The following is a 14,545-nucleotide window of genomic DNA, read 5'->3' on the forward strand; positions in this document are numbered from 1 at the left end:
TCACCGAAATTTGAGGCGCCGTTGAAAAGAAAAATGAGCTAAGCGAAGTCCTCCCCTCCCCGCAAATTGGCGCCAAACATCAATAGCAAATCAGCTGATTTTGTTGATGGCTGTTGGTGTGAGTGAGTGGGTGACACGAAAGAAATTGAAAAGTTTTAGTCTTCGACTTCTGTTCAAGTGCATTCAAAATGGACGGCTACCCTGATCCAGATGACATGTTTGAGATGATGTATCAAGATGAACTGGAGGCCATGAGAGAAATGGAAGGTAATTTCTGGCGCTGCATTGCTCCATTACTCCTGGACTGTGGCCCGTCGGCTACTATGGTATTTTAACAAACGGCAACCTATATTAGGGCTTTACGGTAGATTTTTTGAGATGGGTAAAACAATGTATTCTAGACTTATAAGTATGATTTTCCCTTGTTTGACTGTGTCCTTTGAGCGTTGATAACATCCTCTCCGTTAGTAGCCTAAATAGCCGAAGTAGCCTAATTATCCCTATGGTATCATTTGACTATACTAAGCTAATCCATTATTTGATATTAGAGTTTTATGCTTTGATCTTAAGTCTCTAAAATGATTAGCAGGACACTTATGCTCAGTTCTATTGCAAATATACTGTTACTGAGATATTTACCATCTTTTACCATCTTTTGCTCTAGTTTTCCCATTGACACCAATGGGGCTGGGAATGATTACTGCACCCATGGGAGAAGGCTGTGCTGGCATTAAAGTCAAGCTTTACAGCGGTAGAAACAAATGTCAATGTACAAAACACATTTAGACTAGAAAAGCATATTTTTAAGTCCAAATTATGATGATGGATTAAAGTAAGACAGGCCTAGGCTAGAGATAGTGGACCCCAATCCTTATATCCTACAATCCAGGGACCTCAGTGGGAAAGTGGGGTTGTGGGTGGGGGAAAACAAAACAAGTAGCCTAAGGGGCGAGTTGAGAATGACGGGAACAGGTTCCGGGACGTAAACAAACCTAACCTTTCCTAGAGTGCTGTGTCCTGACCTAATCAGACCTTACCTTCCTAACCTCACTAAGGGCACTGTGCCCTGACCTGGCTAGGGACCGAGTGATGGGTCACTGCGTCGATCCCCGCTGTATAGTGGTTCAGCAATCGCGGATTTTTCTGTGGAACATAACTTCAAATTTATTGCGGAAAATTCACTAATTCATGGATTTTTTGCAGAGCAGTATTTGCATATTACCATATTTTCAGGTTATTTTCATGATTAAATACACTCTTTATGATAGAAAAATTATTTACTGATTTCCAAATATTAATGTTAATGTAAACACAACGAAATAACAATAAAATGATTTTTTTCAATGCTTATTTAAATATTTGGGTACAGTACTTAACTCTACTTGTGAATTCCCAAAGTTTCCCCCATCTACTGTAAAAAGAAAATGGGATGACTTGAATACTCTCTCTCTCTCTCTCTCTCTCTCTCTCTCTCAGTACTGTACGTGTGCACACGTATGTACATGTCACAATGATTTACTAATTTTCAGATATTAATATTAATGTAAACACAGCAGAGTATTAATAAAATGTTATTTCATTTGCAGAATCCATTTATACTGTATTATTATACTGATCTATTATTACTGTAATATGTATAAAAAACCAGTTGTCCAGCCATTTGTAATGTTTATGTTCTCAGAATCTGCCAGTTGAGCCTACTACCTCAGCTCTCTCTCTCTCTCTCTCTCTCTCTCTCTCTCTCTCTCTCTCTCTCTCTCTCTCTCTCTCTCTCTCTCTCTCTCTCTCTCTCAAGTACTGTACATATCCTTTAATGAAGTATGAATTACTATATCTTAAACATAAAAATAGGAAACTAAAATTCCAAGTTTACAATGCCATGGGATGAGTGCATGCATACTACATATGTACATGTTACAATGATTTACTAATTGTTCCAATACGAATACTCCCTACACCTTCATATGTATGGTGATTTCCTGTGCACTCGTCCGCCCCAATTGGGGACGGGGCTTAAGTGGTCACCTTCTCTTGTGACCCTCTTGTAGGCGGAGCTTGTATTGGTGCCCCTTAACGAAGTCTCAGTTATCTGCAAAATAGTCTTCTGCCAGCGATCAGCTGCTCATGGAATGATACAAGGTAGAAATGGGTATGCTCTCAGGAGGCTTCATCAGTTATGGTGAAAATTACAAAATAAGAAAAAATGAAAGAATTGTTGAGTGGCTGAAGGCCTCAGTTTATAACACTCGTTAAGAAGCTTTTAGTTTGCTTGGCTGAACATTGTTTGTCTGGTTGCACTAACCCACCATCCTCATTCAATGTGGTAGTCAATTAACTTTAATAGTAGATAATATTCATGGAAATAGTGAAAATTTTCATGATAGAATTAATTGTTTGGATACTCACCTACTATTAAAGTGGAAACCCACCCAGTCTCCCCACATCTTAGTGGGTGGCCATGAAGAATTCTGACAAGAATGTAAACATTCCACTACCACCTGGTGGGAAACAGGTGATTAAAAGACAGTCCTAGTGATTTAGCCAAGCATTATTTTGTTCTAGTTTGATTGTCAATCGCACCTAATGGCACAAAGATATAAGCTAGCTTTAACAGTAGGTAATTATCCAGCTAATTAATTTTATTGTGAAAATTTAATTTCTTTTTTTTTATTTCAGATTATGATATAGAAGCAGCTGAAAAGGAGGCTGCAACAATTCCACCAAGCATCAAAAGAAGTCTAAAATTCAGTAGTCCTGTTCCTTCTAGATTGGCCAGCAACGATGATAATTCTTCAGCAGTAGGTCAGTGCAGATTTTAAATTTGTTCCTACACAATATACAAACCCTCGGTCCTTTACTTAAGGAATTACTTTCAGCGAAGCTAGAATGACCGTTAAACTTTTGAACAAGGTGGTTAGGCAGTTAACTGCCGTCCGGTAGGTGGGAGTCCCACCTGCCCTGATGCAAATATTCCAATTTGCTTTTGGCCATCATACTATGCAGATGTGTTTGCTGACTCTGCCCTGATCACCATTCCGCTTTGTTCCTAGTGGGATCTTTTCTTTTTCTTGTTCTGTTTGTAACTGATATTTGTGTGTTTTATATAACATCATGCAAACCCACAAATCATCACGACCTTTGAGGAAGGCTGTCACCTAGCATATGTGCCCTGGGGTTGACGGCAAAGGTTGTATGCACTTCCGCTCGCCTGTTGATGTAGACCCTCTGCACTAGTTGCAGAGGGCATGACTGTAGCCCTATTTCTACTTGTGCTGAGTGTTGTTCTTGGTCGCCTGTGCAGTGGGTGAAGTTTACAGGAAGGAAACAGTACAAGAGGAAAGCTTCCAAAGTGTTGTTTGGGGGGGTACACGTAGCCGACTATGCCTTTGGTTGCTAATCTTTCTTCCTTGTTTCTCCCTGCTGCTAAACTTCCTCTCCTGGCTGTCTCTCCTTCAGGAGTGAGCTCTCCCTCTTCATCTTCACTCACTTCATTGGGTGAAGATCGTCGGGGTTTGGGTGGTGGCGGGAAGATTAAGACGATCTCTTCCCTGGGGCCTCCACTCGCTCCAAGGGAGAAAATTTTCCCTCAGAGCGAGAGGGGTCTTCCTCTGCTTAACTGACTTTGTCTCCTTCAGGTCAGGCAGCTGACCTCCATGAAGCAGCCGAGCTCCATGAGGCGTGGATCTCCTTGGGTCTCTCGGGTACCTGGTCAGTGCAAGGTATCCTGGCTCACTTGAAGGCTTTGCATGCTTCGGAATTTCTTGTGGTAATGAAGTAAGTATACCTTAATTTAACCAGACCACTGAGCTGTAATAAATGCTGCTGTCACTACCACCATGACAGCAGTGACAATGGTGACAATGACAGCGTTCGCGAAGGTTCCCACGTCTGTGCTACACACTTCCCAACCCTGACAACCCTGAAGGTGGTGGACTAGGCTGTTGAGCATGCTGCTGCTCCCCAGTACCCGTTGTCCCTTCTGCCTACTGCCTTCACAGTTCTGGTTGCTCTTGCTGTTCCAGCTGCCCCAGCTGCTCCTCCTGTTCCTGCTTCCCCGGCTGCTCCTGCTGCTCCTGTTATCCCACCTGCTCCAGCTGCTACTGTGGTTCCCGCTGCTCTCTCCTGGATGGGAGACCTGACTGCCATCCTGAAGATGTCGAAGAGGAGACCGAAGAAGAGGGGGGTCATAAGGTGTCGTCATCATCGTCTTCTTCGTCTTTGACTTTGTCATCTGGTGCCGCCTCCCCTTCTTCTTCCGAGGCCCGCTGGCCGAAGAAGAAAAAGGCTGCCTCTCCCCCCTTAAGAAAACCCACCACTGGACTTCTACTGTAGGAGGCTGCCTCCTTCCAAAGGGGAAGCAGTGGGGTCTCTTGCTGGCTCTCCCCGGTCTTCGGACCCGGGAACCGTTTCGTGTACCCCACCGGGGTCTTGCGTCTCAGGACCCTCGAGTAAGCAAGCCCCCAAGGTCCGCGTACTTGAAACCAGCTCTAAGAACTCTGCTTCTAAGATTGGTTCTGTGCCTGTCTCTTCTCAAGTTTCTTCGGACACTCGGGTGGAGACCGCTCCCGTTGATTGTTCTGTACGAGATTCGGGAGTGTTGGGTGCCCAAGTTTCCAAGGAGCCTCGGGTACCCCAAACCAGCACTGGAGAGTTGGCTCCCTGGTCTGGTTTAGGTACAGTGCAGGAAAAAGTGTCAAAGTATGCAGGTGATTCGACATTTCCTGCCAGTACTGCTTCGAAAGCTCGGACAGGTTCCCAACCCAGTGCTTTGGACTCGAGGGTCCGAGCACCTGGAGACGCAGTGAGTAGGTCCCCTGTACAGTTTTCTTTTCGTCAAGAGGTTACAGCCTTGCAGAAGATTGGAGTGTGTCAGGAAGATTGCACAAGTTCAAGTCCAACTGTGCCAGAGCAATCGACTCCAGCCAGCCCTGTGTCTTCACGGCTGGAGACTATCAAGCATATCTTGCGAGCAAGAGGCTTTTCTCGCCTCGCAGCAACAGAGATGGCTGGATACTTCAGACAGTCTTCTGCAGCGGAATACTGGGGGAAATGGGCCGTCTTCTGTGGTTGGTGTCTTGGACGGAGTCTCTCTCCAAACGGAGCCTCTATTTAGCAGGTCGTGGACTTCCTTGTCTTCCTTCGCTGAGAGAAGCTTCTCTCTGTTTCAGCTGTGAAAGGCTATAGAGCCGCCCTTGGCTTAGTCTTGTACCTGAAGGGAGCGGATATCTCCTCCTCACTGGAGATTTCACTCCTGATGAGAAGCTTTGAAAGGTCTTGCCCTCCCAGGGACCTCAGGCTCTCCTGAGTGGGATGTGACTCTCATTTTGAGGAGCCTGACTTGTGCACCGTACGAGCCTATACGAGAGTCGTCAGACAGGGATCTGACCCTCAAGACTGTCTTTCAGCTTTCTTTGATGTTAAGCACTCGAGGGGATGGGAATCAGTTATGCTCGACTTCATCCCGGATTTCGTTGTGAAAATTCAGAACCCGTTGGTCCCTGGCGCCAGGTTCGAGTCCTTCACGATCCTCTCCCTATAGGACTTTGTTGATAATGATTCGGACGAGATGCTACTTTATCCTGTTAAAGTGCTGCAGTGCTATCTGAAGAGAACTCAACGTCTTTGGCCTGAGTGTCGACAACTCTTCGTTAGTACTGGCTCGTTCAAGAAAGAAGTATCCAAGAACACGATTTCTTTCTGTCTTCATGTGATGATCAGGAGAGCGTATTTTGCAGCTAGAGAAGACAACACCGGTACCTTCTGCCCGAGAGCTCATAAAGTCAGGGGCATTGGTCCAACCCTCGCGTTCCGGAAGAATCTGTTGGTTCCTCAGGTACTGAAAACCGGGGTGTGGTCTTGACAGACCACCTTCACGTCATTCTACCTTCAGGACATTGCCCACAAGTCCTTGGACACTTTTCTTGGGACCTGTGGTGGCTGCTCAACACATTGTATAGCTTACCCAGCTCATCTAAGAGGACAGGTAGCATCTCGCCTAAGGTGTTTGGTTATGGAAATAAGAGTGATTGCGTGAGTGACTGGCCTCTCTTCCTCCTTCCTCATCATCCTTCTTTCTCTTCCTTGGGGCAGAGAGTAGTATTCAAGCTGACACATGCTGGAACTGGCGGCTGATGAAGGTAAGTCTATGCTACGAGCGTCCTTTCTATTTTTCTATCATTAGGTTTATAGAAGCAAACCCACTCCTTCCTCCAGCAAGGGGAGGAAGGAGACTGACAATAAGACATACCCAATATACTCATATATGCCTTACTGTCACTGACTTTTGGATTCATCCTAGCCTATTTTCGTATGAGGTTATGTTTCCCTCACTCATTTGAAAAGGCCGAGAAGTCTGACAATTGATCATGCAGTTCCTATACTCCAATCAATATGTCAAAGGCACAGTACTCTTCCTCGCTCTGTCAACCAGGAAGAGAATCCCAGGTGTGGCGAACTCCAGTCACTTTAGAGGCTCACAGATTCCTCCCTCCAACAAGTAAGTCTTCCTAATGTAAAGGACCGAGGGTTTGTATATTGTGTAGGAACAAATCACAGATTTTTAAAGCAATTTGTATTTTTCCTAATCATACAAGCCTGAGGTCCTTTACATTATTTCATGCCCACCTCATGCTGCCCCTGAGTCTGATCCCTGGCCGAAAAGCAAATTGGAATGTTTACATCCAGGCAGGTGGGACTCCCACTTAAAGGCCGGTAGTTAACTGCCTAACCACCCTGTTTGAAAGTTTAACGGCCGTCTCCAGCTTCGCTAAAAGTAATTCCTAATGTAAAGGACCTCAGGTTTGTATAGTTAGGAAAAATACAAATTACTTTAAAAATTTGTGATTTTACCTAGCGTGGAGTCACCAGGACATGAGGAACTTGATCCCTTGGTGGTCCAGTAAGGACTGTAAGAATTGTTGGGATTGCACTAAAAGAATTAGACCTGATGTCAAGGTTGTGTGTACAGTGATTTGGAAACCAGAGCTTCCAGAGTAGGATTGTAATGTCCTTTTCATTAGGTCTCTGGTTAAGGACTTTCATGCTAATTTCTATCCTTAATGGAAGATAAGACACTTGACATATGAGCAGTGGCTAAATTTGTAAAGAACTTATCCTTGGATACTATTATTATTATTATTATTATTATTATTATTATTATTATTATTATTATTATTATTATTAATTATTATTATTATTATTATTATTATTATTATTATTATTATTATTCAGAAAATGAAACCTATTCATATGGAACAAGGCCAAAGGGGCCATTGACTTGAAATTCAAGCTTCCAAAGAATATGATGTTCATTAGGTAGAAGTAAGAGGCGGTAAAGGGAAGTACATAAAGAAGAGATCCCACTTATTAAAAAAAGAAGAAATAAATTAATAAAAGGATGAAAATGTATTAAAATGCAAGGATAATAGTATTAGGGTAGTAATGCATTGCATCTTAAACTTCTGAAGTTCCAGTTGCACAACATCCTCTGGGAGGCTGTTCCACAGTCCAACAGTGTGAGGAATAAAGGACCTCTGGAACTGACAATTCTACAGTGAGGCATATTTACTGCATATTGGTGCTGCTGTTCAGCGAATCTGGTTGCTCTCAGCAGGTAAAGGGGATCAGGGATCATATGTGAATGTGAAAGATCTCTGTTGAAATACAACTTATGAAAAGTGACAAACAAGAGACCATCTGCCGATGGTCCAAGTCATAATTGTTACTATTAAGAAACAGAAACCTACCATCACGAACCACCCTATCTAAAAGAGATAAATCTCCGGCAGAAGCAGACATCCACACCGGAGAACAGCATTCTAGGAAAGGAAGCATAAAAGACTTAAAACAGGTTATGGTGATTTTATCACTGTTATAAATATATGAAGCCTTATGAACAATACCTAACTTTTGTGTGGCATTTGCTGAAGCTTTCATTAGATGTTTCTCAAAGTTAGATGTTAATCAAAAGTTACACCTAGATTAGTTAAAGCTTCAGACTCAATAGTGTTTTTGTTTTACAGTAAACCCCCTGTATTCACGTTCTCACGATTCGCAGACTTACCTATTTGCGGATTTCTCTATGGAACATATATACACATTATTTGTGGAAAACTTGCCCATTTGCTGTATTTTTCACTGAGAAATATTCACTAATTACTGTATTTTCTTATAATTTTCATGACTAAATGTACTTTTTGTGATAAAACTATTAAAATACTCAGGTATAAGCATTTTTAGAGTTTTTTTGTGTTTGAACTATCAAAATAGGCAGTTCTAAGTGTTTTTAGAGGGGTTTTAAGTATTCGCGGATTTTAGCTATTCGTGGGGTTGTGTGGTACACATCCCCTGCAAATACGGGGGATTTAGTGTACTGGAGTTCAGCCTCATACCCCACTGACTGCCCCATTTACTGATCTGGCCCATGTCCTGATTGAGGCTGAGGGCAGCTTCATTTCTCATAAATGTAGACTTTACTACACCCACAAGTGTTGCATCATTGCATACCATACTGAACAATCTTGTTTTCCAGGCCAACAACCACATCACTTGTATACACTGAAAATAACAGTGGACCAAGAACACTACCCTGTGGAACTCCAGATGTAATCGGTCTTGGGTCACTAAAGATCCTGTCCACAGCAACTCTGCTGCCTACCTGTAAGGAAATCTTGTAGTAATCCTAAAACATATCCAACCACTCCAAGATTCTGAAGTTTATAAATAAGTGCCTTGTGATTTACTAAATTGAAAGAAGCACTAAAATCTATTTGAATTGCTCTGCACTCAAAACCCTTATCAGGGTTCCCTTGCAAATGGCAAGTCATGTCTAAAAGAGCATCGCAGGTACCTAACTGCTTCCTGTATATGTATTGACTGTCAGCTAACAATCCTTTGGATTCTACTTACTTACATAGTGGCTTAAAAATAAGTTTTTTAGCAACTTTGGAGAGCACAGGCAGAATAGAAATTGGCCTGTAGTTACTGCAGTCTGTATGACTAAGCTTGCACTCATCCGCAAAGATACTACATTGACATAAAAATCTATAGAATCTACTAATCTCTGGAGACAACACACTAGAAACTTTCTTGAACAAAGGGAAGAAACTATCAGGATCTTCACCCCAGCTACCCAGATTATCCAGAATTTTCTTAACATTCCTAGAGCAAGATGCAAATTTTGTAAGAATAGGTTCAGGATGACAAGTATCAGGGAGAGGGACATCTTTAGCTAATCATGAACTTTAATCTATGTTGTGGATCCACCTCCTGGTGGCAATACTTACCAGGAAGGATCCCAGTGCAGGTAAGAATGTTTAAAATTTCTTATAAGAATTTGAAGTTCACTTGACAGAGCAGATATTCTTTTTGCTACACTAACCCATTATCCTTCTCTCAGTGTGGGAATCAGCTAACTTTAACAATAGGTATGAATCATCCCAAATAATGAAAATTTTTATAATGAGATTTATTATTTATTACTGGAAAGTATAAACCCTCCAGCCTCCCCACATCTAGTGGGTTGTCAAGAATTCTGACTAGAACAAAAAACATTCTACAAAGCCTTGTGGAAAACAGGTAAAGTAGACAGTCCATCCATGTAAGCCAAGTGTTGTTCAGTTTTTTCTTTGAATGCTGATCACACCTATGACGCAAAGATGTAAGCTAACTTTAACAGTAGGTGGGTGTCCAGATAAATTTTATTAAGAAAATTTTGTTAATTAAAGTAATGGTAGTAATTATGATGATAATATTTTGGTCTTTGTTCTCTTTTAGTTTGGAATTCCTCTTCCTATAAGGCAGCCTTGTAATACCTGTCGGCTCTCTCTTTCTCTTTTTGACTGCAGAAACCACTAATTGATGGAGTGCATAGTTCAGAGTCTTGTCCTACTTTTGCTTTTTGTGACCTTTAGCTCATTTCCAGTTTAAAGGCCAAGTCTATCAGTTCTTTGAGGGTTTAGCCCATATCTCATCTCCATTTCCATTTCCATTTATTTATTGTGCTTTTGGGCCAAGGTTTGAAAACATTATTTGGTTTGCGCTATCATGGGCCATTGTGCTAAGGAAGAAATTAGGCTGAGGCTTATAGTTTGTATTGATAAAATGTGACACTCCTTTCTTATTGTTTTCATACTGAAATCATCAATAAAATTGAAGTTTCAATTAATTTATTCTAGTCATGGATAGTTTTATTTGCCTGTTTTCATGTTATTGTGAATTTTCTTCATTACAGGAGTTGTGGGAGCATCCAGAATTGATGAGAATTCAGTTTCCAGTTCCCAAAGGAAAAAAAGACCCATCAGTGATGAATTTGAAGATGATGTAGCACAGTTCATGAACGAAGATTTCCAAGAAAATAGTAATACCTTCAGATATGTACTAAGCTAGTCTTAAGCATTAGTAGCTTCTCATAAAAGCTTTGCGATATTATATATGATGGCTAGTGATTAGGAATGTAGTGTTTACAACTCCGTATAGAAAATCTAACAAAAACACTGGTGATTATATCAACAGTGCCTACCATGGCTAATTTTTTTAGTACTGTACTGCAGTATTTGCTTTGGAATATTTCTTGTACTTTTAGGATATTCATTGAAAATAACATTTAACACTGCTATTTACTGCCTGTATACATTTGGGGCTAACAAAAATGAAAATACCAACTAAAACCAAAAAAGTTGATGCATAATCCATATACTGTAGAAAAAATGTTAAAATACAGTATTAGCAAGCCAAGTATATGAATAAAACAATCTAAAAATATTGTTTTATTCATATACTTGGCTTGCTAATACTGTATTTTAACATTTTTTTCTACAGTATGTGGATTATGCATCAACTTTTTTGGTTTGATTAGTTGGTATTTTCATTTTTGTTAGCCCCAAATGTATACAGGAAATAAATAGCAGTGTTATCTGTTATTTTCAATGAATATCCTAAAAGTACGAGAAGTATTCCAGAGCAAATACTGTAGTACAGTACTAAAAAAATTAGCCATGGTAGGCACTGTTAATATAATCATCAGTGTTTCTGTTAGATTTTCTGTGTGGAGCTTTCCACTTTTTCCTCTGTACTTTCTGTCAGAAATCCCATCTGTTTTTGGTCTTCATATATGCCCTTCATAATTTTGTAGGCCTTCCCACTGGTTCTCTTCCTGGAACTTCCATATCTATTGGAGATCTTGAAGACACAAAATGCTGGAGTGTGGTGGGAAAATCATTTAACAACTGAGGAAGTTGCAGAGATGTGTTTTCTAGCAGTGGAAGTAGATTGAGGTGCTCTAGACATATGATAAGAATGGGTGATAAGAGCAGTACATCAGAAAAGTAGTAGATATAGAAGTAGAAGAGAGTTACTATGAATCACATTTCCCAGTATTCTTTAAATGTAAAGATGGAATCATAACACATCCTTGTGTTTGGCCAACTTTTTTTTACACCAACCAAGTCTGAGTAACATCAGCATACTGTATTCTATCACAAAGTTTGCTTCCATCATAAAAACTTGAATTGCTCAGCTTTTTTCTACCATACTCTACCAAGCTTTTTATAGGTCCATGTATGCCATGCACAACTTTTTCCTCTCTACCTTCAAAAATCTCACACAGGTGTTTCATATCAAACACTAGATCCACAAGCTGCTTATTACTTTCTCAGTGAAACTCCTACTATACTTCTTCACGGGTATACTAATTAACATTCCTGTATTCATCTCATTGATTCCTTTGGAGCTTATCTTTCATCCAGGCAAACTTAACACATCACTGAATCGTAATTTCTCCATTATACTAAAACATCTCACTTGTAATTTATCAGTTCATGGTGTCTTTTCATTGTTCATCCTCTTAACTGCCTTTCTTAGATTCTCAGCAGTCAGTTTTACACAAATGCCTTTTACTCTTATCATTCAGCTCCACCTGTCTTCTATCCTTAACATTCAGCAAACCTTCAAAAGACTCTCTCCATTGACCCAGGACTGCATTAACTACTGATAGCCTCTTTCCATTAGCATCTTGCATTCTGCAGTTACTTCCATGTTGAACAACTTATTCTCATTAACAGTCTTTCATCTTCACCCATTATCTTCATTATTTAATTTCTTTTCTCTTCTCTTGACTACCCCATCCATTCTCCTGTAAAATTACACATGATCTCTTCTGTCATGTAGTTGCACCTCAACTGATTTTTTTTTTCATTTCTAAACCTCTCATTTCCTCATCCCACTAGTAACCGTATACACAGTTACAACCTTATCAGTTGTATTGGGCTCACATTTGGGTTTTGATTGTTCCCTGAAAAACACATTCATGTCTTCCAAAAAGAACAGTCGTTCATACATGTACCATGCAGACCCATCAGTAGGTACATAAAAGGTATTCTTCTCATAGTTTGTGTATCTGCAAAATTTATTAATGATAACTTTTACTTACTTATACCTTTTCATAATTAATCATCACTTTTTTCAGCTTTTTCTCCAGTTTTTTATTAAAACAGTTTTTAATCTTCAAAATTTATTAATGATAATTTTTACTTACCTTTTCATTATTAATTATCACTTTTTTACCTACTGTTAAAGATAGCTATATCTCAGTGCTGATATAAAAAAGAAGATTGCTTGGCTGACCCAGATGACTGTCTAGTTTGTCTGTTCTCCACCAGGTGTGTTTTGAATGTTTTAGTACATCAGAATTCTCCTTGCTGCTACAGAGGTCAGCCATTGATATTTCATTGTTTTGTCTATTAGCTGCTTTCACAGTACTGTATTGTAAATTTGTTTTTTGTAGGATGTCTTCCACAGAAAGCAAGGCTAAGAATGTCAGGTTCAGCAGAAATGATTACTGTGTTAGCAGGATGTTTAAAATTTTGAATTAGAAACACTTTGTGCTGGTTGCAGGGACAAACAGTGCAATCTTGAGAATAGGTATGAGGAAGTAGGAATTTATTGAAGGACTTTATACTTCAAGTTTCATAGACATAAAAGTGAAGGGAAGCAGATAGCCTAAGAAAGTAGAAAGTTAGGTCAAGGCTTAGATTTGCTTTTCTCCTATTTCTCTTGAACCTTCGCCTTGGGTTGTCACTGCTGTCTCCAGCTCTTTCCTCTACTATTACTTTGGCTAGGCCTAGACCTGAGACTTTGTCTTTAGTTCTTCCCTTCTGCTCCTCTTTCAGTTAATGAAAAGCGTGTTGGGACGTTAAAAGAGGACATTAACCCTATTTTGGAGTCAAAGGTTTAATGGAATGCTAACATTGTTAGGGAACTGTTTCAAGTCCCCCCATAGTGTGTAATCTTTTTTGTGTTCCCCTTTGAGAGATAAAGTGTTAGTACCCTCATCTTTGTAGCCTGAACTTAAGGCTGCTCTGTGACAGTTGAAAGACTCTGCTGCCAGGGAACTGGTTTGATTCTTGGTTTGATGTGCTTCTGTACCCTCCATCACCTTCCTCTTATTTACTATGTTCAGATAAACATGTAGTGCGATCACTGAAGGATTGGTGTTGGCAAACCCAAATCTTATCATCATTTTGACTTCACCGTTATAGGCATCTAGTAATGATGATATTAACACTGTCAGGACTAATATGTCTGTAGTGAGTTGTTTCAATTTTGATGTTATGTTAACTCAATCGATTGTCGAATCAGTCTCTGTTATTCTACTTTTTATTCTAAATCCCTGTCTTTCATGTATCTTTCTCTTTGAAATGCATCTGCTCAATCTTCCTTTTTCCTCTGCTATCAGTGAGTCCCCTTCCTTCCACCTCTTCTAATGTTTCCCTTTCTAGTTTTATTGTTGTTACAGAATCTTTAGTTGATTCTAAACTAGATGCATTTCCAGCAATTTGACTGGCCAAAGCTTTACCTCCTGGGAGTGGTATAAGGTCTGTTGAGACTGTTTCGTGTGAGGTGGGGGTGTCGGGTGTTGCTGGCACGTCTCTTCCCCCTGCTCCCTGCCCGTCCCCATTTTCTGTGGTTCCCGGTGGCATTTTATCTTCTCTGGCTCACGAGCATTGTGTGTCTCAGGTGAGCTGCAGCAGTTGGTGTTTTCCTCTGTTCCCCCTTCAGTACAGCCAGGCATTAGTTCTGAGAAGTTGTCTGCTGTTGCCCCAACTCCCAACTCCTTTGGTGGAAGAGATGAGATTAAAGCAGAGGAGCCTCCTTCTGGTTTCTGGTGCTTGCTGGGAAATTGCACTTCACTTTATCCTGTACAGTAGAGGAAAGTAGTTCTGTAGAGACTAGGTGTTTTATCTTCAAACATATCTGCTCCTATTAATTCTTTGAAGAAACCCAGTTTTTCTCCTTTCATTTAGACCACTACTCAATAAGATTTGTTAGGCAATGCCACACAAAGCTTCATTTAAGGATACCAGTATTTGTCTTTCTTATTATATGAAGTCGCTGCCTCTTATGATTCAGGCACATTACTAGCTTTTAAACCTTCTACAGTAAAAGATTTGGTTTTCTTTGACTCTCATTCCTTTGAAGAGACACCTTTGGGATTGACAAAGTGTTTAAGACATGGTGAGGTAGAGTTTTTGTCCATGTCTCTTGTTTA

General features: G+C 40.4%; 1 protein-coding gene across 1 annotated transcript in view; it reads left to right on the top strand.

Annotated features, from left to right (window-relative positions):
* Window positions 1-71: 71 nt before the first annotated feature.
* The window catches only part of cutlet (chromosome transmission fidelity protein 18 homolog), a 138,498-nt gene continuing 124,024 nt past the window's right edge, over window positions 72-14,545 (top strand). The window contains 3 exon segments of the mRNA XM_067098543.1: window positions 72-267; window positions 2,677-2,802; window positions 10,232-10,357. Coding sequence (XP_066954644.1) covers window positions 189-267; window positions 2,677-2,802; window positions 10,232-10,357 — 331 coding nt within the window. The 5' untranslated portion in view covers window positions 72-188.

Source organism: Macrobrachium rosenbergii, chromosome 55, assembly GCF_040412425.1.
Source record: "Macrobrachium rosenbergii isolate ZJJX-2024 chromosome 55, ASM4041242v1, whole genome shotgun sequence".
NCBI lineage: Eukaryota > Metazoa > Arthropoda > Malacostraca > Decapoda > Palaemonidae > Macrobrachium > Macrobrachium rosenbergii.